General features: G+C 48.6%; 2 protein-coding genes across 4 annotated transcripts in view; one reads left to right on the top strand and one right to left on the bottom strand.

Annotated features, from left to right (window-relative positions):
- Positions 1-1,821, bottom strand: part of KDM5B (lysine demethylase 5B) — a 79,392-nt gene extending 77,571 nt beyond the window's left edge. Inside the window, exon 1 of the mRNA XM_086693813.1 lies at positions 1,467-1,821. Coding sequence (XP_086549939.1) covers positions 1,467-1,670 — 204 coding nt within the window. The 5' untranslated portion in view covers positions 1,671-1,821. The remainder of the gene's footprint in view (positions 1-1,466) is intronic.
- Positions 214-16,017, top strand: LOC112857910 (alpha-1,3-mannosyl-glycoprotein 4-beta-N-acetylglucosaminyltransferase-like protein MGAT4E). Of its 3 annotated transcripts, none has more exons than XM_086693815.1 (6): positions 214-277; positions 11,899-11,982; positions 12,264-12,424; positions 13,372-13,519; positions 13,895-13,991; positions 14,828-16,017. In XM_086693815.1, the coding sequence occupies exons 4-6, from the start codon at positions 13,394-13,396 to the stop codon at positions 15,973-15,975; spliced, it is 1,371 nt and encodes a 456-aa protein (XP_086549941.1). In that variant the 5' UTR covers positions 214-277; positions 11,899-11,982; positions 12,264-12,424; positions 13,372-13,393; the 3' UTR covers positions 15,976-16,017. The 3 variants fall into 3 exon arrangements, with proteins under 3 accessions (XP_086549941.1, XP_086549940.1, XP_025777044.2); XM_086693814.1 differs by lacking the exon at positions 214-277 and adding an exon at positions 1,909-2,119; XM_025921259.2 differs by lacking the exons at positions 214-277; positions 11,899-11,982; positions 12,264-12,424 and having other exon boundaries at positions 13,058-13,519.
- Positions 16,018-22,096: the final 6,079 nt, after the last annotated feature.

Raw genomic sequence — 22,096 nt, 5'->3', positions numbered from 1 at the left:
ATCTCCCTCAAAACTGATTTCCAAACCCTAATGACTACATATAGAACCCCTGCAACTCCAAATGTCATTACAAAGAGCGAGCTTAAGAAAGAAAGGGATGGGAGGGGGGAATCTTCCTCCAATGGGGGTGGAAGTGGGGGTGGAGTGGGGGGTGGGGGGCGGGGAAGAGTGGGGAGAAGATTCTTAAACTGTAGGAAAGGCAGTTAAACATCCTTCCCAACGGTCCCGGCCCGTCCAACCGTCCTTTAGGCCAACTCGGACTCCGACCATCCGCAAGGTGGGCAAAAAAACAGGGGTGTCGACGCGCACCCAGCTCCAGCCGGGGGTGGGGGGGCGGGCGTGGGGGCCAGCGGAGGGCCGGCCGGGCTCTCCTCAGCGAACGTTGGAGCCAACGTTGGAGCCGTTAGGGATGACTTCAGCAGCACCCCACCCCTCACACACACAGCCCCCAGGCCCGAGGCGCTTTAGGCACGACTCGCAGGGCTGAAGCGGGGCTGCATTTCAGCCTCCGGGGGTTGGGGTGGGGGTGGGGGGGCGCGGGAAGTGCGCGTTACGGCTTCGCAGGTCTCCTGGTCTGACATGTCCCCCTACCGCACGGCCTCGCCCCCCACCCCACCAGCGCAGCCGAGACCTCCCCGGGGAGCCGGGCGGCCGGGCCAGAAGTCGGGTGTGTGCGCGGCCGGGCGGGCCCCGGACCCTCCGCCGCCGGTCCCGCTCCCCCACCACCCCCAAGTGCCCCCCACACACTTACGCCCCCCACAACACCTCGGCTCCGGGGCCGGCCCCGCGGCTCCTCCCCGCCCCCCGGCAGCGCTGGACGCCCCCTCCTCGAGCCCGGCCCGGGGAACAGCAGGAAGCCCGGAGCCCGGGGGGCAAGGGGGTGCCCCGGCCCGCGGGGTGGGGCGCCCAGGTGAGGGCCGCTCCGGGCCGACGCCGCCACCACACAAAGGACCAGGGGCTCCCGCCGCCATATTGAAAACTTTCCTCCGCGCACGACAACTCGCAAGTCCCCCACCCCCACCCAGCACACACCCCCGCACCCCGGGGGAGGAGGCGAGCCCCGGCCCGCCGAGCAGCGCCGGGCCCGGCGCCCGCCTCCTCGCCCGCGCCGCCGCCAGCCTCCGGCAGGAAGCACCCCCTCGCCCACCCCGGCCGCCACTCCATCCGGAACCGAACCCGAACCCCCGGCCGGGCCGCACACCCGTCCGCTCGGGCCGCGCGTCGCCCGGGGCCCTCGGGGTGGCACCGCCGAAGCGCCCGCTCTCCCACGCTCCCCATCTCCCACCCTGAAGAAGCCCCGTCCTCCTCCCCCGGCCTCAACTCCGACCCCGGGGCAGCCCCAAACTTGACGCGGCCTCCGGGGCGACCCCCGCTCCCCGCCCCCCGCGCCTCGGGCCTCCCCGGCCCGCGCGTCCTACCTCCCTCCCCCAGCCGCGAGCAGGATCCGGGGTGCCGGCGTGACTCACCGGCGGCGGCCGCACCTTACAGATCCCAGTCTGCTCGGCTATGGGCCGGATCTTGTGGATGAAAGCGAAGGGGTCCGCGAACTCTTCCCAGCTGGGCTCGAAGACCGGGCACTCGGGGGGAGGCAGGAACTCGCCCAGCGGGCCCGGACCCCCGAGGGGCAGCGCCGGGCGCGGGCCCGGGGGCAGCGCGGTGGCCGGCTCCATCACCGCGGGTCGGGCACGGGCGAGGGCAGGGTGGGCTCCGGAACCGCGGCGGCGGGCTGCGCTGGGTCCGAGACGGGTGCAGACACGACTCCGGCAACGGCAAGTCCGACTTGTACTAGCAACGGCAGCACCTTGGGCTTTTTCAGCCTTCCTCCGACGACGTCTTGCCGCTAACCCACGCCGTGCGCCTCCGCCGCCACGGCGAGGAAAAAGAGTCCCACCCCCACCCCCACCCACCCCCACCCCGCGCCGAGCTCCCGGCCCCGCCCCCGAATCGGGCGGGGCCCGGGCCTTCGGCCTCGGGATGAAGTTGATCCTTACGGTCCAGTGGAGCTAACATTTATTGACCATTTACTACGTGCCAGAGTCCCTTCCCTCAAGAAGTTAATACTCTGGTGGAGAAAATCGGACACATAAATGGATTATATCAGTCATGTCAGTACACTGTGGTAGGTGCCATGACAGAAGTATATACACTTAGTAAAACCTGGGGAGGGGCCGAAGGTATTTGGCATAATGGGGAAGGATTTTCTAGTAGGGGGACCGGCTTGAAAGTAAGAACAAAATGGAGGTGAGAAAACACTAGTTATAATGTTAATAATAAGCTAACACTCTTGAGCACTTGCATATCCTGGGCACTGTTCTAAGTGCTTTGCATAATTAATCATTTAATCTACACAACAACCCTTTGAGGCAGGTACTCTTACTTCCATTTTACAAATAAGGACAGTGAGGCACAGGTTGTTTAAGCAATTTGCCCAAATTCACACAGCTAACAAGTGATAGAGACTCTATCTTTTGGAATGAGAGGTGTTACAGAGAAAAGAGTGGTCCGGGAGCAAAATAATGGCAAGGTTGAGCGTGAGAGAAGCCAAAGACTTTAAAAACAATCCAGTTGAGAAACTATGGTGCCTAAATTAAGGCAGCAGTGCTATTCATTCGGAAGAATGCATGCAAATGTAGGAGATAAAATTAGGACATAGTGATAAATTGGGGAAGGACACTAAAGTATCCAGGATGATTCAGGTGTCTAGGTACATGCCTGAATGGTTGCTGGTGCACGGGCATTGCCAATGCATTTCCCTAGATTATATAAATGAGGAGGTATGAGGAGGGAGATCATGTGTTCACTTCTGGATATGTTGAGTTTGACGTGTCTTCTTCGGTACAGTTGAAAATATCCAACAGGCTGAATAGTAGAAATCCGAAGGGCAGAGATCAGAAATAGAGATGTAAATCTAGAGTTATTAGCATATGACTGATAGCTATTAATTATCTAATGCTAATCTAATACTGTGTGAAAGCATTGTTGTAAATGCTTTGCGTGTATTTGTGTATTAGCTCATTGAATCTACACAACCATCCCGTTGGGTAGGTACTACTATTACCCCTATTTTGCAGAGCAAGCAATGGAGGCACAGAGAGGTTAAGTAATTTTAAAAGTTAAGAACATTTTTGAGGCATGGGTGGGGTGTGTGTATGTAGGGTGAGTGCCTAGTGTCCTGCCCAGGAAAGGGGAGAGAGGAAATTTAACAAGTAGGACCTCAACACTAAAAAGATCTCTTTCATCCAGAAAGCAGCCAAACCCATGGAAGTATCATTTGGACCAACAGCGTCCTAGCTCTGTTTTCAGATTCACCCAGATGAAAGAAGTCTCTCTTATCCTTAAGGGTTCTTCAAGTTAAAAAGTGGGGAGGAGAGAAGCCTCCTCTTCAACAAACTCTTCCCAGAGATACTTGGCCCCGTGTTTTGGGGCCCCATGTTTAAACTGTTTGTTTAAAAAGGGCCTTGCAGAAGGTACTCCTTTTCTTGGCTCTCTAGGGCTTCGGACCTACATAAACCTTTTTTGCTCCCCACTGCAACGGAGACTTAAGCCAAGGGGCAGCTGGCATCCTACTAGAGAAAAAGTCATCAATGTAAGATAGAGATGAGATAAAATTATAATAAAATGTCAATGGTAGAACCTAAGTGGTGGGTGTAGAGGAATTTGCTGCAAAATTTTTTTAACTTTGCTGAATATTTTAAATTCTCCCATAATAAAATGTTGGGGAGAAGAATCATTGCTGCTCTTTGCCATGGGTGTATTTGCTTTTGAGGGTTTTGCTGCAGTTGATTTCCTGTCATGTGCTCTTTCCTGGGAGAACGTTAAGACTATTTTCACACTTAACATTGGCATCCTTCAAGCCGGATAAGTATAACTTTGAGAAAAATTCTAGACTTGTATCAGTAATGACTATTAACTGAGGTGCACAGGAAGAATGGGCCTGGGATAATCTTTCCCAATCCTCAGCCGTGTACTAGAACTCCCTCACGCTCCCAACTCCCAAGCTCTCTCCATTTCCGGTATTGACCCTAAGTGATGAGATTTTGTTGCTCCCAGATCTAGCAGCAGCTGTTTGGCTCCCCGAGGACCCGATGTGACGTTGAGGGAGGGGGCGGTTGCCAGGGTAGTCAGGGGAACCTAGGGACCCAGAGGGCTCTCCGGGAAGGCGACAACTCCCCCCGCCCCGCAGAAGACGCTTCCCTTGCCCTTTATGATGTGTGTTTACATGGGCGGAGGGATCCCTCCCCAGCTGACAGCCACACCGCGGCCGGCTCTTCTTTTTTTAAAGAGCCTAGCCACAGGCAGTGATTGGCCAAGGCCAGGGCCGCATCAGCCTCCGGGGGCGGGGCCGGGGCCGCATTGTCTCGTCTGGGGCTGGCCGGACGCCCCAGAGGCCGGACCTGGGCAACCCCGGCTCGGAGGTCCCGGGGCTGGGTCTCCCGGAGGCCTCGGGAGCGAGGCCTGGGCGGGGTCCGGTTTGGCTTGCTCGGGGAGAGCGGGGTTGGAGCCCAGGCAGCCGGAGCGGAACCAAGCCCCGCTCCGAGTGCCACGTCTCCAGGAACCCCCTCCTTACTCTTGGACAACACTCCGCCCCACCCGGGCCGCCGTCCACCAAACTACCCCTATTTGTGCTGCCCCAGATCCTTTGGACACGTCCTCAGGGGGCTCCCTCCTCATCCGCCCCCTCCGTCCGCAGGCCTCTTTCCGCGAGCCCGCCCCGCCCCCGGCCTGCGCCCCAGATCTGCAGCCTTCGCCCCTAGATCCGCCCGCCTGGTGATGAGGCGCTCCCCGCGTTCCTTCCGGTCTCGGCGACGGGACGACCACGCTCCAGGGCTGCGAACTAGGAGAGCGACTTTCTCCCTTCCCCTCCCACCTCCAGCCGCCAGTCCCCCGCGCTCTCCCGGAGGACGGGGCTCCGGGACGGAGGGCCGGCCCGGCTCCCCAGCAGCCTGGGAGGGGGCGGTGGCCCGCGCAGCACGTAGCGCACGTGTAGGGGCCGCTCTCCACCCCCTCCGCAGCCCGCGGCCTCCGACCACTCTCCCGGGCTCCCGGTGTCTGCGGTGCGCCTGCCTTCCGCCCCGAACCCCCAGTGTCTGCGCCCTCCAAACACTGCACCCCTTCTCACACCACCCTTCCCTTCCCAGCCCTGCTGATCCTCTCCTCTCTTTCTCCCTTCCCCCCAACTTCCCCAGTGCACGGGCCTTTCCTCAGACTCTTCACAGTTTGTCTCAGCTCCTCCGATTCAATGCCATCTTCTCCCTCCCCCACCACTTTTGGTGTCCTGGAATGTTTGGTGTCAGATGTCCCCTGTGGAAACCCACAATCCATGAGATCTCGAGATGAGCTGCAGCCTGTTTGGCCTCCCTGTTTTATTTATTTCGTGTACTCCCACAGCGTCTCGTTACTACTCTCTGTTACTGCAATCATAACTCGGGATTTGTCTTTTTAACACTGCCCTCTTCCCTTACACCCGCCTCTCCTCCGGATTGGAGCCGCTGGAGGGAAGGAGTAATGAATGGTCTCTAGCCCTGGCACCAGGCACGTGGTAGAAACTTCACAAATATTTGTTCAAGGGGAAGGGAAGTGACCTTGAGTGTCTGTAGCTCCTACTGGCTGAGGATGGAGCTTTGGACAGGACAGGAGAAGCATCTGGTTGCTCAGGTGAAGCAGGAAGAGATCTCACAATTGATCAGTATGTGGGGGATGGGGGAGCCCACATAGTGGGATAAACCCATCTTCCCCCATTCCCTGCCATGCTCCTTTCCCAGGAACCAGCAAACCCTCCTCCTCTGCTAGACTTGTCTCTTGTGTGGGACTTCTGTGTTCCCTATTCTGCCCTACCCCCAGCTGTGGGGACTGTCTTTTCAGATCAGCTCATCCCACGACAAGGGTCTCATCTCTGGGCTTCTGTCCCTGGGAAGTTGGGTCTGGATCCTGGGGAGACACCTGATAACTAAATCCCCATCTTCTCCTCCTTCCCATGTTTTCTTCCTCCCCAGTTCTGGGATCCCTTCTCTGCTGACTCAGACCAAGGGGATCCAGGGTTCAGCGCTTTGGTTGACCTGGGTGTGAAGGGTGTGGGGCCCAGGAGCTAGGCCCTTGCCTGGGCCCCGTCCCCAGGGAGCCTCCAACAGACACTGGCAAGTGGGGCAGTTCCCACGGTGTGTGGCCAGCCCTGCCCATGGGGTGGGGAGGGGCAGAGTTACCCACACAGGGCTTCAGGGTGTTTCCTCCCCTTCCGGTTGGACCACTTTAGAGGCCCTAGACTCTTTCTCAGAGCAACCTTGTGCAGAGAAGCTGAGAGGCAGAGGGAAATTCACGTTCCCTGTTCATCCTGGGGCGCCACCACCCCAACTAAGGTCTCTGGACTGGGGCACCCCTCGCAGCATGCCCTATGGCCTTGGATAGTTGGAATGTTTGGAATTCTCTGTGTCCACGATGAAAGTCTTCCAACATAAAGAAAATGGCTTCTACACTAATTATGTCAGAACTTCTGGAAGCACTACCGAATCTCCTACGCTCATTTGAAATTCAGTGTTGACCAAATCCGGTTGAGTGGCCAACACAGGGTCAGACACACTAAATGCTAAATGGTAATTCTTTCTTCTCTCCCCTGGAAGGAAGGGGTGATATATGAACAACCTGAAATACTGTTCTAACATGAATAAGACAGGGCCAGTGGCTGGGGGTACGTAGTCTCTTAGACGTATCAACACTATAAGGTAGGGGGGTTTCAGTGTCATCGCTTTTCAGATGGAGAAATTGAGACTCGGAAAGGTTAATTAGCTAAAGCCACACAGATAATAACAGCGTTAGGACTAGAATGATGATCCTAAAGCCTTTGATCATCCCCAAACATCAAGGTGATTTCTCTAAAGCTCAGAATCTCACACCCGCTGCCCCTTAACCTGCCAACATGTATCCATTCTCTCCCCTAAGCCTCAGTGGCTTCACACTTCTTGACTGTGTTTATATACCAAGAGTTTCACAAAAGTTTCACAAAACAGTACTGGCCCTTACACAGTGATACACAAACATGCTGATCGAGACCCATGAAGCTGGTTTTATAACCCATGAACGGATTGCGGCCTCAGTTTGAAAAATGCTGCTCTGTAGCTAGTTTTTCCTGCTGAGTGGGCAGCTTTCAAGATGATCTAGACCAAGCAGTGAGTTTTCTCTACTGGTACCCGTATAATCTTACATTTTGGCCACTGCCCCTCCCCCCTCATGTCTTCTGTAAGTCCTCCAGGATATGGACCACATCATATACAAAATCAGTCATCAGCTCGTTTCTCTTCCGTCCGTTTTTCATTGCAATCGATTCATTTTCCTCCTACCCCTGACCACAGCACTTGAACCCCAGGGATCACTTTGTGCCTCATATTTTTAGCACCTTATCCCAGACAGGTGCCTGCTATAAAACCAGGATCTAGCATGGTTTTTCAGTTTCCCAAGACCTGACTTGGAGCAGTGGCCAAAGACTCAAATGCCTACAGGGGGCAAGGTAAATGAGGAAAGTCAGCCAGGTAGAGTAGGAAACTGAGAATGCACGTCCGGCTACCAGGGCCGTCACTAAGTCAGGCCAGGGTGGCAGCAAGTTGCAATTTTTCTTTTTTTTTTCAAATTTTTTTTTTTTTTAACATTTATTTATTTTTGAGACAGAGAGAGACAGAGCATGAACGGGGGGAGGGCCAGAGACAGAGGGAGACACAGAATCTGAAGCAGGCTCCAGGCTCTGAGCTGTCAGCACAGAGCCCGATGCGGGGCTCGAACTCACGGACCGTGAGATCGTGACCTGAGCGAAGTTGGACGCTCAACCGACTGAGCCACCCAGGCGCCCCTAGTTGCAATTTTTCAAGAGAGGCCAAAAGTCTAGGTTGTTATACAAGCTCCCTTAATTTTTAATTTTTTTAACGTTTATTCATTTTTTTAATTTTATTTTTTTTTATTTACATCCACATTAGTTAGCATATAATGTTTATTCACTTTTTTGAGAGACAGAGACAGAGCACAAGCAGGAGAGGGACAGAGAGAGAGACACACACACACAGAATCTGAAGCTCCAGGCTCCAGGCTCTGAGCTGTCAGCACAGAGCCCGACAGAGGGCTCGAACCGCGAACCGTGAGATCACGACCTGAGCCAAAGTTGGATGCTTAACCGACTAAGCCACCCAGGCGCCCCAAATTCCCCTAGTTTCTACATATTCAATCTTCAAACAAATTTTTTTTTAAAAAGTGTGTGAGCCAATCAAATAAGCTTGTGATCAGACCATGTTCTGTGTGGAGCCACCTGCTCTGGAGAGGCTAGGGGGATGATGCACTTCAGACCTTCAGAAAGAACAATGGTTGCCAAGGGAGCACTAGCTGAGGCACCCAGAGAGAAATGCTGGAATGGAGGTGGGCTCCTGCTCCATCCCTACCCTGTGGGTCAGGTTCAGCCTCCTGGGCTTAAAGGAGAACTCTGACTTCCAGCAAAGTCTGGAGCCCACACCCAGGACATACGATAGCAATAAGCACAGTGTCATAGATGGCCAACCCATAACTGCAATGTTGATGAGGGACCTGGGGGGTGTCCTTGCTTTTTAATATTTCCTCCCTCCCTCAACTTTTTGCCTCCTCTAAAGCCCTCAGAGAAGCGGAAATCAAATGACAAGCTATGGAAAGGTTCTCAAAGTGCTGTGCATCAGTGTAAGAATCTAAAAGTAAAATTGGGGTGAAGGCTTAGGAATTAAAGTAAGGCGGACCTCCCAGATATGAGGGAAAAGAAGACAGTGCCATCATGGTTGAAAACGATACTTGTTCCTTATAATAAAAAAGCTAACATTTATTGAATGTTTGCCATGTGCTACGCATTTTTGTGTGAATGATCTCTTAAAATCTTCTTAAGAACCCTTGAGAATAGGCATCATTTTTATCTTCATTTTCTAGATGAATGACTGGGATTCAGAGAGGCTGAGTCACTTAGCCAAGGTCACATAGCCAAGAAGTTTAGCAGAACCAGGTTCTGCCCAGGCTGTCTGAGTCCAGAATCTGTGCTCTTAACCATCACCCACATATCGCCCTCCCCTGTTACACCGCACAGTCCTGGCACTGCGGTGTCCCTGACACCTAGCACAGTGTTTGTTGAAGAAATACATGGTCACTCACCATTGTCACATAATGCCTGACAATTAGTGAGTTTATAAATACTCGTTGAGCATGTTCTCTGGGCCAATTACTATGCAAAATGCTGTAGACATAGCATTGAATAAAACGAAGTCCCCGCCTTCCAAGGACTTATATTCTAGTCTAGTGGATAGAGACAGACAATAAACACATACAGGTAAGATGGTTTCTGGTAGAAATCAATGCTAAGGAAAACAGGATATGTGATGGAGTGATGGGAGGCTGGGTGGGAGGCGTGGTGAGTGGCTACTTTAGGCACAGTGACTGCAGGCAGGGAGAGCATCTGGGCTCACATTTGAATGTTGGGAAGAAGATGGCTCTTGGGACCTCTACAGAGGATAGTTCCAAGAAGAGGAGTACCATATATGGAGACCTGAGTCTGCAAAGAGCTTGAAATGTCCAAGGGATGATGCTCCTCCCCACAAGAAAGCCAATGGGTCGGGGGAGATGAAGTCAAAGAGGCAGGCAAAGGGCTAGATCAGACAGGATCTTGTAGGCCATGGTCAGGAGTTTGGGTTTCATCTTTCAGCCACAAGTCATTGGAGAATTGTAGGCCAGGGAGGGATAGCATTTGGTTTGCAATTTTAAAAGGTCTCTCTCACTGCCATGTGGAGAATAGATGACAGGAGAATGAGGGCGGAGGTGAGGAACCAATTAGAAGGTGTTTGCAATAGTCCAGGCAGGAGACGACTGTGGCCCAGACTCATGTGGTAGTGGTAGAGGTTGTGCGAAAAGGTCATGCTGTGGATGCATTTTGGAGGAAACGGTAACAGGACTGATTAGATAGAACGTAGAGTGTTCAAGGGAGAGAGGCACCGAGGATGGCTTCTAGATTTTTCCCCTGAGTAAATGGGCAAATGGTGGTGCTATTTAGGGAGATGGGGAAAGCTTGTGGAGGAAAAGATTGGGGATATAGGGGGGCACCTGGGTGGTTCAGGCTGTTAAGTGTCTGACTTCAGCTCAGGTCATGGTCTTACAGTCTGTGGGTTCAAGCCCCGCGTCAGGCTCTGTGCTGACAGCTCAGAGCCTGGAGCCTGCTTGGGATTCTGGGTCTTCCTCTCTCTCTGCCTCTCCCCAACTTGTGCTCTCTCTCAATAATAAATAAGCAAACTTTAAAAACTTATTTAAAAGAAAGATTGGGGATATATGAAGATCTATGTTTCTGTTTTGACTCTGTTAAAGCTGAAATACCTTTTATTCATCCAAATGGAGATGTTCAATAGTCGAGTAACCTGGAGCTCAGGACAGGAGTCAGGGCTGCAGACAAGATCTGCCCTGGGTCATCAGCATGTGTGTATATCTATGTATATGCCCACAAGCTTATATATGTAAAAGCCTACAGATATGGAATAATGTATACACACACACACACTCACACGCACACATATATTGTATATATGAAGATAGTTATACACACACATGCATGTATAATATATAGTACTTAAAACCATGGGACTGGGTAAGATCACCCAAGGAGAGCATATAGGAAGAGAGCCAAGGACTGAGTCCTAGGATCCTCCTCCATTTATAGGTTGGGAAGAGGATGAGCCAGGAAACAAACAGAATGGTCAGTGCGGGCAAGAATGATGTTAGGGAAGAAAGCATTTCAAGGAGGAAGTAGTCAACCATGTCAAAAGTTGCAGAGAGGTTGAGTAAGATGAGAGAAAACGTGAAATGAAGTGGGGCTAAATAATAAAGGCAATGCTCTCAAGGAGTTGTGCTGTGTTGGGGTTCCAGAGGAATGGGCAGAATTTGGACAGAACATGAATTTAGAGAGGAATTTTGCTTTTTTTTTTTTTTCCCCATTGGGAGATAGTAGAGCTCCTGGTCAAGATGATGAGAATGGTCCAGCAGAGAGGGAGTAGAGGGTAACGCAGAAGAGAAAGAGGGTCATTGCAGGGGTGCAGCACCCTGAGCCGGTGAGGGGGAGTGGGAGTCAGGGCACAACTCCCTGAGGAGGAGAGTGTGGAGTTGAGGTTCAGGGAAGTGGAGGGCATGGTGGAGGGGAGGTTTGATAGTTCCCCGTATCTCTTTTCTCTGTTAAAAGATGCTGATGGTGGGGTGCCCAGGTGGCTCAGTCGGTTGGGCGTCCGCCTACGGCTCAGGTCATGATCTCACGGTTTGTGAGTTCGAGCCCCTCGTCGGGCTCTGTGCTGACAGCTCAGAGCCTGGAGCCTGCTTCCGATTCTGTGTCTCCCTCTCTCTCTCTGCCCCTCCCCCGCTCAAGCTCTGTCTCTGTCTCTCTCAAAAATAAATAAGCATTAGAACAATTGTTTTTAATTAAAAAAAAAAAAAGATGCTGATGGTGGTCTTTGGAATGAATAATAATAGCTGGCAATAATTAAGCACACGCCGCTCCCCTGTAAGGCCGGCACACGCATCCCTGCGATGGTAGGGGAGTAGGTGGAGAGGACACAAGGGTAACATCACAGAGGGAGCTTAGCTCCAAGCCGGAACGCTGGAGAGGCCTCAGGTTGCTCTGCCTGGCCTCACCTTCTCTGTCATTACACCTGAGTGACTGGCGCTCCGCACCCCAGCTCCTCTTTTTCTCTCTCTCCTGCCTCTCCCAGAAGTCTGTGGGACTCACGGGGCTAAACGAGGGCAGTACTCTGGCTGTGACTGGTAAATGACACAGGAGGTGCAGAGGAGAACTGAACTATGGCTGTGGCAGTGAACTCCTTCAGCTGTCATTGTACAGCCTTTTTAATCAAGGGATGTATCCTTGTATTTTTGTCCTAGAGAAAAGAAGCCCACCTCCTTGACATCAAGGGCTTTGTATCTGAATCACCTAAGTGACTCAAAGTCTTGACTTAAGGAAACCAGGTAAGAAAAGTTTACTCTGTGAAGCCTTCCTACCACGTATAAGTTTTATGTTTATAATTCTTATCAAGAAGCTAAATGGCTAAGGGAGAGAAGGGTATTAACCTCTATCAAAATGCTGCACTGGCAGGATCCAGAAAACAGGGAGATTGGAGAATATTATAGCCTCGGGAGCACAGAAATTATCAATTGCAATTTCTTTTCTTTTGTGTACTGACTGTATAAGGGGACAGAATCAAGAGCAGGTGACGAGGCATATTAAAACCTTTCCTTTGATCATTTAGAAACAACCAGGGAAATACATTCTCACCGGAGAAAAGGCACTAACAGAGGAAGAGAGCAGTAGACAAGTGCTTTTGAGGCTGAATAAGCCTGAAGTCAAAGCTCAACATTCATGAAAGGATTTTTTTTCATTCTAAGTTAACAGATTCATGTTCTGATCAAGGTATGTGAATGAGATTAAAGGTTGGAATAAATTAAGGATATCCTTTATTAAAGAGTAATAAAGGCACCACATTGCTTAGTATTTAGCAATACTTTAAGTTCAGCTATTTTATTTATTTTGAGAGAGCGAGCGAGCAGGGGACGGGCAGAGAGAGAAGGAAAGAGAGAAACCCAAGCAGGCTCCACACTGTCAGTGCAGAGCCCAGTGCAGGGCTCGATCATGATCTGAGCCGAAATCAAGAGTTGGATACTTAACCGACTGAGGCACCCAGACACCCCAAGTTCAGCTATTTTAATAAACTGACTTTTGTTTAAAAAAGCAAGGGTAGGTGGTGGCCATCTGTTTCCTAAGATAAAGGAGCCTCATCACTGAAGCCCCAGCTGACCTTCATCATTTTGAAAAGGGAAAACTGGGGTGCCTGGGTGGCGCAGTCGGTTGAGCATCCGACTTCAGCCAGGTCATGATCTCGCGGTCCGTGAGTTCGAGTCCCGCGTCAGGCTCTGGGCTGATGGCTCAGAGCCTGGAGCCTGTTTCCGATTCTGTGTCTCCCTCTCTCTCTGCCCCTCCCCCGTTCATGCTCTGTCTCTCTCTGTCCCAAAAATAAATAAACGTTGAAAAAAAAAATTTGAAAAGGGAAAACTTTGGGAAAGTTGAATCTCCAAACAAACCTATAAAGAGAAAGCAACAAAGGCCACAGGACAGGTGACCTTCCTTCTTTAGGTCAGGGAATAAGGCTATATTCCATCAGGTCCCCAACTCAGATAAGAAGGCAGGCTTTGGAAATAAGTTAACAATGATGAAGGGGAAGGATAGAATATGGGGGATTGTGAGGGGGAAAGCTTCCAGGAGACAAAGGAGAAGTTCTAGGCATGGATGGATGGATGGATGGATGGATGGATGGATGGGGAGAGTCCCCAGCTGCTTTACATGTTGACTTTTTCCTATAGGAACCGTATCCCATCAGACACCATGCGGTGTTCCATCAGGCGCGGCATCATAACCTCAGTGGGCATTGGATTCCTGTGGCTCCTCGTCACTTTGAAAACCCCCAGGGAAACTGAAGATGTTCAGAACGTGATGGCTTTCAAAGGCCAAGTAGCAACCCTTGCTCTCAGTGTGGGAATTGAGGATGTAGGGAGGGAATGGTGTGGACAGGTAGATTCTCAAAGCACCTGCTCCCTTGCACCTGCGAGCAGGAAGCTCCAAAGGGAGTTGGGATATGAACCTGGACCCATCGGTCCATAAAGAAGCTGCTCCCCCAACCCCAATATTTGTTAAGGTAAGGAAGAGAGCATATAGTGCTCGAGCCCTCATTGCTTTGGCCAGTGGTCAGGCATCCCGAGAATGTGCTGGGCTCACTCTAGGGAGAGTTCCTCTTTCCTGGAAAAGCTTATGAGAATCCTCTAGGGGGCTAAACACTCTTCTTTTTATGAAAGGAGGTACATGTTTTGCTTTTTGTCAATGATCTAGGAGGACAGTTATGGCAAAAGAAAAGATGTGAGACTGCTGGAAGGCTGGCAGAATCATACCTTCCAGTATATTAAGACAATTCAGCAGAGAAGAAAGAGTGAGTTCCAAGGAGGGGAGTGGGGTACCCTGAGGGAAGTAGGGACATCAGGGAGAAGGTAGCTAGGAAGGAAAGAAGAAGGGAGAGGAAAAAAGGCAGGACTGCTCCCAGGAATATTGGAATCTGGCAGACAGTTCAGGAATGAGGAAGAAGGAGGGAAAAGATCATTGTTACAGGAAGGCAGAATCACCGGATTAGAGAACATTTGGATTAGAAGGGCCTTAGAGCCATAGTCCAAATCCCTCAGTTTTGTGAATCAGGACCGAAGCTCAGGAGTGAAGGGACTTGCTCGAGGTCACACAGTCAGTGGTGGAACTGGGACAAGAACGTAGGGCTCTTGACTTTTGGAGAAGCACTTTTCCTTTCACCTAAAGCTGAGCTTTGGGAAGGTGAACTGTAAAACAAAAAGAATTATAGTAACTATAATGTTAGCTAATACTCCTGAGCACTTAAACCATGTGCTACAAAATTCTGGCTCAAAGACGACTCAAAGGGACCCACAGGGACTCAGCATCACCTAGTTTAGTGCTTCTCAGACTTTAACGTGCATTGAAGGTACTTGGTGATACTGTTAAAAGGCAGTTTATCTAGGAACCCAGATTCTGCTTTTCCAATAAGCTTCCAGATAAGATTGATGTTGTTGGACTAAGGACCATATTCTGAGCAGCAATGATCTAAACACCCCCTCTACCAAAAGAGAGCACAGATGGGAACTAGAAGAGGGAAGAAAGGAACAGAGAAGGTCCCAGAGAGCATCCCAACCCTTAACCCTTTGACTACCTTCACTACCAAACCCGACGTACTCTGACAATTGTCCCTCTTTTGCCTCTCCTTAGCGTGGCTGACAGTGGGGATCTCCTCAGTGCCACGACCAGATCAAAGCGGCCTCTTGTACACCCTGGTCTCTCTGTTCCGTGCTTCCTCTAAGATCGAGCAGAAACGTCTCACAGTACTGGTTCATCTGGCACATTCTGACCTCACCGGTCTCAGAGAAACCATTGCCCATATTTCAACCCTCTTCAGCCCACAGATCTTGTCAGGGAAGCTGCTACTGATTCATACTCCATCTGATGCCTACCGCACCACGGATGACACGAGGAAGGAGGCCCACCGTGGGGAATTCTACTCCAAGCAGAATAGAGATCATGCCTTCCTCATGAGCTTTGCCGCAAAGCTCTCTGAATACTTCCTGTTACTGGAGGACAATGTCCTTTGTGCCCCCAACTTTATCACCCACATTCATTGGAAGGTGGACACAATGAGGTCCAACCCATGGGTGCTACTGGAGTTCTCTAATATGGGCTTCCTCGGCAAACTCTTCCACAGCAGGGACCTCCCACTCCTGGCTCATTTCCTCCTCCTCTTCTACAAGGAAAAGCCCCTTGACAGACTGATCCCCCACTTCCGTACCCTCCTAGCTCAGAAAAACCCAATCCTCTGCAGACCGTTCCTTTTCTACCACAGGTTCTCCTACTATACCTCCAATGACAGTCAGAAGGCCACGCCAGTCCGGAGAAAGAACCCCTATGGTCCTGACAACCCACCCGCAGCCATTTTCACAGATATGAAGGTTTTTGATGTTCATTTCCCCTGGAAGGCCTACACTCTGGATGAGTCATTCTTCTGGACCCAAAATGTTAGTGCAGGGAACCACCTGACGGTCATTTTGAAGCATCCAGCGAACTTGAGCAGAGTGCAAGTGTTGACAGGCACCATCGTGGATGGAAAGCATGCCCTAGAGAAGGGGCAAGTGGAGCTGGGCTATGACCCCGAGGGAATGCCTCAATACTGTACCAGCTTTGCCTTGCTGGGCCATCTCTTGGAAGGGCAGGTGAATCAGGAGATATTCAAAAGTATGGGGTACGATGTGAGCTGTGTAAGGCTGGTGGTGAAAGCTAATCAGGTTGGCGGTCTCATAATCAGGCATATTTACCTCTGGGAGGAAAATCCCAAAGATATAGAAGCAGCTCAGAGTTGGAGATAAATCACTAAGGATGTGAAAAATTAAAGTTGTGAAGCTGTTCCATTCCAGCCTGAGTGACATGGGGAGATAGATGTCAGGGAATGAGGGGCAGGGAGAGAAGACTCTATGATGCTTTTGGTGCCACCATGATATTAAGAGACCTGTTCCTTTTTCTCCCCAAACAAGTAATTCATATATATATATATATATACACATATATATACATACATATATATACATATATACACACACATACATACATATATATATACATATATACATATATGTATATACATATACATACATACATATATATGTATATATATATATGAATTTATATATATATGTAAAACTTTTTATGTTTATTTATTTATTATTTTAAGTAGGCTCCACACCCAACATGGGGCTTGAACTCATGAGCCTGAGATCAAGAGTTGCATGCTCTATGGACTGAGCTGGCTGGATGCCTTATAAGGTGATTCTTATAGGTTATCGTTTTCTGGGAGCAAATATAGCTTAGCCCAACTTGGACAATGGCCTTGGTCACTCCCAGAATGTTTAGATTTGGGGGATGCTGAGATGAGCACAGAGTGTTTGTGTGTGTGCGTATAAACACATATATTGACACACAGTCAGAGGTGGGGAGATGTAATGTGGTAGTAGGAGGGTAAGTGGGGAAATCATGGGGTGTCCCTAAAACTGACAGCATAAGTAGCCTAGAAAGTGACCCTCGTTAGAAGTCAAATTCTCTGGGGGCGCCTGGGTGACTCAGTCAGTTAAGTGTTGGACTCTTGATGTTGGCTCAGGTCATGATCTCACGATTCGTGAGTTCGAGCCCTGTGTCAGGCTCTGCGTTGATGGTGTGGAGATTGCTTGGGATTCTCTCTTTCCCTCTCTCTCTCTGCCACTCCCCTCCTCATGCTCTCTCTCTCTCAGAATACAAAAATAAACATTTAAAAAAAGAAGTCAAATTCTCTGAAATTCAGAAAAGTGGTAGATGGACCGATAGCAATAAAACTAAACCCTTAACTCTATCCTTTAAGCTGTTTCATAGTGTCCATGAGTTTCTTCCTTTCCTCACAAACTTGGACATAAATAGTTTGTAACTAAAACTTCACTTTGTCATCAGCAATTCACTCCTTAACTCCCCCACTGGTGTCTACACCCACCAAGCTACTGAAACTCTTCCCTAGTTGCAATGACAAAAATAGTCAAAACCCAGCTGCATTTTTTCAGAGCTCATTCCCCTTAACTCTCTGTAGCAATATACAATACTCACTAGTGTTTCTTCTAGAAACAGCCTTCTTCCTTCTGGGATTCATCCATTTATTGGATATTTGCTGAGTGCGAGGCACACAAAAAAAGCCCCTGTGGGGTTAAGTACATGGTCTTTTGGAAGCACAGATCTGCTTTTCCTAAAACATTCTTGGGGGCTTAGGAAAAGCTTCTTGGAAAATACAATATCTAAGCCTAGACCTGCCAGATAATTAGAGAAGATAGCCAGGTAATGTGGGGAGAAGGTCAGGGAGATTTTCCAGTAAAAGAAACAGCATGCTGAGAAGTAGGCAAGAGGTGAGAAAGAACATGGTTCATCTGGGAAAACGCAAATCATTTAGTGGGACAGGAGATGGAGGGCAAGCTGGAGGAGGGATGGGGCAGAAGATAAAGCCACAGGATTGAGAGAGGACCAGCTTAAGAAGGGCCACAGACAGTTCAATGGGGGAAAGAACAGTCTTTTCAATAAACGTCTTTTCAATAAATAGTGTTGGAACAACTGAATATCCACATGCAAAAGAATGAATTTGGACTCCTACCTCACACCACATACAAAATTGAATCCAAATTCATAGAAGAAAATAGAAGGTGTAAATCATTGTCACCTTGGATTAGGCAACAGTATATTAAGATATGACACTGAAAGCATCAGAAATCAAAGAATAGATCAGTTGGACTTCACCAAAATTAAAAACTTTTGTGCTTCACAGGACACTATCAAGACAATGACAAGAAATGGAATATTTGCAAATCATATACCCAATAAGAGACTATTATAAAGTCTTATAAAGTCAGAATATTATAAAGTCTTATACTCAATAATAATAAAAAAATAACCCATTAAAGATGGGCAAAGGGTATGAATAGAGATTTCTCCAAAGAGGATGTACAAATGGCCAATAAATACATGAAAAGATGCTCATCGGGGCACCAGGGTGGCTCAGTCAGTTGAGTGTCTGACTTCAGCTCTGGGCGTGATTTCATGGTTTGTGAATTTGAGCCCTGCATGGGGCTCTCTGCTGTCAGTGCAAAGCCCGCTTCAGGTCCTCTGTCTCATCTCTCTTCCCCTCAGCTACATTCTCTCTCTCTCTCTCTCTCTCTCCCTCTCCCTCTCAAAAATAAATAAACATTAAAAAAAGAAAGAAAGAAAAGATGCTCATCATTAGTCACTAGGGAAATGCAAATCAAAACCACAATGAAATACCACTTCACACCCACTATTAAGGCTCTAATTAAAAAAAAAAAAAAAAAAGGAAAATAAGTGTTGGTGAGAAATTCGGACCCACATACATTGCTGGTGGGGTTGTGAAATGGTGCAGCCACTTTGAGAAAGTTCCTCAAAATGTTTAACAGATTACCACGTGATCCAGCAATTCCACTCCTAGGTCTATACTCAAGAAAATGAAACATACATCCACACCAACACTTACACATGAATGTTCATAGCAGTCTTATAATAACCAAAAAGTGAGAATAATCTACATGCCCAACAGATGAATGAAGCAGAATGTGGTGTAACCATACAAAGGAATATTAGTTGGCCATAAAAAGGAATGGGGAGTATGGGCCTGTTCTATAGCACATATGAACCATTATGCTGCATGAAAAAAATCGGTCACAAGAGGCCACATATTATATGATTCCATTTATAGGAAATGACCGGACTAAGCAAATCCATAGAAATAAAAGTGGATTAGCAGCTGGGGGCTGGGGGAAAGGGAAATGGAAAATGACTTCTAATGGGCATGGGGTGTCTTTTTGTGGGCGATGAAAATGTCCTAAAATTAGGGGCGCCTGGCTGGCTCATTTGGTGGAGCAAGCGACTCTTGATCTCGAGGTTGTGAGTTCAAACCCCACACTGGGTGTAGAGATTACTTGAAAATAAAACCTTAAGGAAAAAAATGTTCTAAAATGGTGGTAATGGTTGCACAACTTGGTGAATATAAAAACTGTTGAATTGTGTACTTTAAAAATGAATGTTATGGTATGTGAATTATATCCTAATAAAGCAGTTATTAAAAAAAAAAAAAAGCTGTAGAAGCAAATCAAGGGCTTTAGACTATCCTGATGGCAATAGGGAATCATTGAACAGTTTTAGCCAGGACAGCGAAATGACCTGTGTTGTGCTTTGGAAAGATCACTATGGATATCTTGAGCAGACTAGTTTGAAGGGAGTCAGGATGAGGTATCCAATTAGAATTAAACAAGAGAATATATACAAAGTGTCTATCTCGGTACCTGGAGTATAATAGATAATAAATGACACTTCCTGGGGCCCCTGGGTGGCTCAGTTTGTTGAGTGTCCAGCTCTTGGTTTTGACGTGGATCATGATCCCAGGGTCATGGGATTGAGCGCTGTGTTGGGCTCTGTGCTGACAGTGCGGAGCCTGCTTGGGATTCTCTCTCTCCCTCTCCCTCTGTCCCTTCCCTGCTCTTGTGCATACTTTCTCTCTCTCTCTCTCTTTCTCTTGCTAGCTCGCTCAAAATAAATAAACATAAATAAAATAAAATAAAATAAAATAAAATAAAATAAAATAAAATAAAATAAAATAGAATAAAATGACACCTCCCACTTCCCTTATCTTTCTCCCTTCTTCCCTTCTCTTTCCCACCTTTCTTCCATAAATTCTACACCAAATCTATATTTCCACATGCCTCTCTGACTAATGATCTCTGTCATTGACACTGTTTCCTCCATCCATCCCTAAACATGGGACTATTCCAAGGCCCTTTACTCTTTTTTTTTTATGTTTATTTTTTGAGAGAGAAAGAAAGAGAGGGACAGAGAGTGTGAGCAGAGGAGAGGCAGAGAGAGAGGGAAAGAGAGAATCCCAAGCAGGTTCCACGCTGTCAGCACAGAGCCCAACGTAGGGCTGGATCTCATGAACTGTGAGATCATGACCTGAGCCGAAATTAAGAATTGGATGCTTAACCGACCGAGCCACCCAGGCACCTCAAGGCGCTTTACTCTTATGCATCTATGCCTTCTTCCTTCAATTGGTCCATCACTCAGAGTCACCTGAATGAACTTTCAGGTACTACCTAAGTCAGCAGCATCCTCTGAGGTCTCCAATCTGAGCCTCAGTGTCTTCTCTCCTGCTGATGATGGACACCCTCTACGTAGCTCTTCCATGGTCATCTCAAGCTCAACGTGTCTAAAACCAAATTCTTGAGCTTGTACACCCCTCCAGACATGTCTATTTCTGGCCATAGTTACCTTACACACATAAACTCAAAATCTTAAAACAGTGCTTTAAAACAGTGGTCTATAAGCCACTTGTATCAGAATCACCTGGATCATCAGGGAAATGCAAATCAAAACCAAGATGAGATACCACCTCACACCCATCAGAATGGCTAAAATTAACAACACAAGAGACGACAGGTTTGGTGAGGATGTGGAGAAAGGGGAAGCCTCTTGTACTGTTCACGGGAATGCGAACTGGGGCAGCCATTCCGGAAAACACTATGGAAGCTCTTCAAAAGGTTCAAAATAGAACTACCCTATGATACAGCAATTGCACTACTGGGTATTTACCCAAAGGACACAAAAATACAGATTTGAAAGGGTACATGCACCCCGATGTTTATAGCAGCACTATCGACAATAGCCAAACTATGGAAAGAGCCCAAGTGTCCATCGACTGATGAATGGAAAAAGAAGATGTGGTACAGGGGTGCCTGGGTGGCTCAGTTGCTTAAGCGTCCAACTTCAGCTCAGGTCATGATCTCCCAGTTCGTGAGTTCAAGCCCCATGTCAGGGTCTGTGCTGATGGCTCAGAGCCTAGAGCCCGCTTTGGATTCTGTGTCTCCCTCTCTCTGACCCTCCCCACTCATGCTCTCTCTCTCTCTCTCTGAAAAATAAATAAACATTAAAAAATTTTAAAAAAGAAGATGTGGTACCTGTTAACAATGGAGTATTACTCAGCCATCAAAAAGAATGAAATCTTGCCATTTGCAGCGACATGGATGGAGCTAGAATGTATTATGCTAAGTGAAATAAGTAAGTCAAGAGAAAGACAAATACCCTATGATTTCATTCACATGTGGAATTTAGGAAACAAAACAGATGAACATACGGGAAGGGAGAAAAAAAAAGAGGAAACAAACCATAAGAAAGACTCTTCGAGAACAGAGTTGATGGCGGGAGGTGGGTGGGAGATGGGATAAATGAGTGATAGGTATTAAAGTGCTTCAACCTCGGGGGCCGGGGTGGCTCAGCCGGTTAAGTGTCTGACTTCAGCTCAGGTCATGATCTCACAGTTCGTGAGTTTGAGCCCCGTGTCAGGCTCTGTGCTGACAGCTCAGAGAGTGGAGCCTGCTTTGGATTCCATGTCTCCCTCTCTCTCTCTGCCCCTCCCCGCCCCCTCTCGCTGTCTCTCAAAAATAAATAAACATTAAAAAAATTTTAAAAATAAACTGTTTCAACCTCTATGATTTTCTATTTTCATATCCATCCCATTGCCTACCTATCATTTAGGCTCGTGTTCAAATTTCTCTACAGTGAACTCCACAAACCAAGGAGCATTATAGGTCAGGCCCTAGCACCAGGGATAAGAGGTAAGAGTCTGTATGCTCTGGCTCTCGGTCTAGTGTGCGAGACAACTAAAACACCGAATTAAGGGGACACGGAGGAGGAAGGGAATGACTGTGTCTGGAGCCATTAGGGACAGTTTCACAGAGGAGGTGACAAATAGATGAGCTATTTCTCAGGCAAGGAATGGAGGGAAGGGTATGCCAAGCAGAAAGGTGTAAGTTAATCATTCAAGCAAGGGGACTGAGATCTCATCAGGGTACCCTCTCCCCGGACAGTGGCTGGTCACTGGGGCCCTGAGGTAACACCGATGGGGAAAGCGGGCCTGGTGTA

The sequence above is a fragment of the Puma concolor genome, chromosome E4 (assembly GCF_028749965.1).
Source record: "Puma concolor isolate L17-30 chromosome E4, mPumCon1.1.hap2, whole genome shotgun sequence".
Taxonomy (NCBI): Eukaryota; Metazoa; Chordata; class Mammalia; order Carnivora; family Felidae; genus Puma; species Puma concolor.
The sequence above is the reverse complement of the archived record's forward strand: the minus strand, read 5'-3'. Positions and strand labels throughout refer to the sequence as shown.